Source organism: Austrofundulus limnaeus, unplaced genomic scaffold (assembly GCF_001266775.1).
Source record: "Austrofundulus limnaeus strain Quisiro unplaced genomic scaffold, Austrofundulus_limnaeus-1.0 Scaffold8468, whole genome shotgun sequence".
In the NCBI taxonomy this organism is placed as follows: domain Eukaryota; kingdom Metazoa; phylum Chordata; class Actinopteri; order Cyprinodontiformes; family Rivulidae; genus Austrofundulus; species Austrofundulus limnaeus.
The window spans coordinates 104-745 of record NW_013960870.1 but is presented as its reverse complement, the minus strand read 5'-3'; the positions used below and the strand labels follow the sequence as shown (position 1 = coordinate 745).

At 32.9% G+C, this 642-nt stretch overlaps 1 protein-coding gene across 1 annotated transcript; it reads right to left on the bottom strand.

The window, feature by feature from the left end:
• Positions 1 to 82: 82 nt before the first annotated feature.
• Positions 83 to 433, bottom strand: LOC106512584 (zinc finger protein 277; the record flags this gene model as incomplete). The annotated part of the gene is given in 1 exon segment (XM_014001173.1): positions 83 to 433. A coding segment is annotated over 1 exon segment (175 nt), but the record flags the coding sequence as incomplete, so codon positions are not given.
• Positions 434 to 642: the final 209 nt, after the last annotated feature.

The window sequence follows — 642 nt, the reverse complement described above, 5'->3', positions numbered from 1 at the left end:
TATATATATATATCAGATATAACACCTGGTATGTAAAAGTACTGGACTTTAAATACAATGAATCTAGTCAAACCTCTTACACTTACATTTGGAAAAACAATTTTATTTTTAATATACTGCGCAGAGTAGAAGCAGGTCTCATCTGCATATTTATTTGTCCTCCCTATAAAAACAGAATTAAATATGTTATTTTAATAATATTCTGCTGTGTGTCCTAATATGTCTTGACAGGAAAGACAACAAAAGTCCATCAGCTCCTCAGTTCTTCAGCAGCTGGTTGAAGATGCTGGTTTGCTTTAGTCTTTGTAGGTTGGAGATGTCCTCCGCAATTATTGGGATATCCTCACTATGAGTTGGGTCATCACTTTTATCTTCATCGCTGTCAGACAGTGTACAAAGGAGCGTGTCGTTCTCATACGTAGGAAAATAATATCTGTAGAAATGAAAATAAGAGGTTTAAATAGAATATTGTTTATCAGATTTTACCTCAAACGTCTTCACATTATCATTTTTAAAATGTGTTATTTATTGTATAGACAGCTTTGTATGTTGTCTTAAAGATTCCAGAACTCTGTGAAGAAGAACTTATTAGTTATGTCCTGTATAACACATCATGGTGTTATCAGTCACTTAGATAATTCA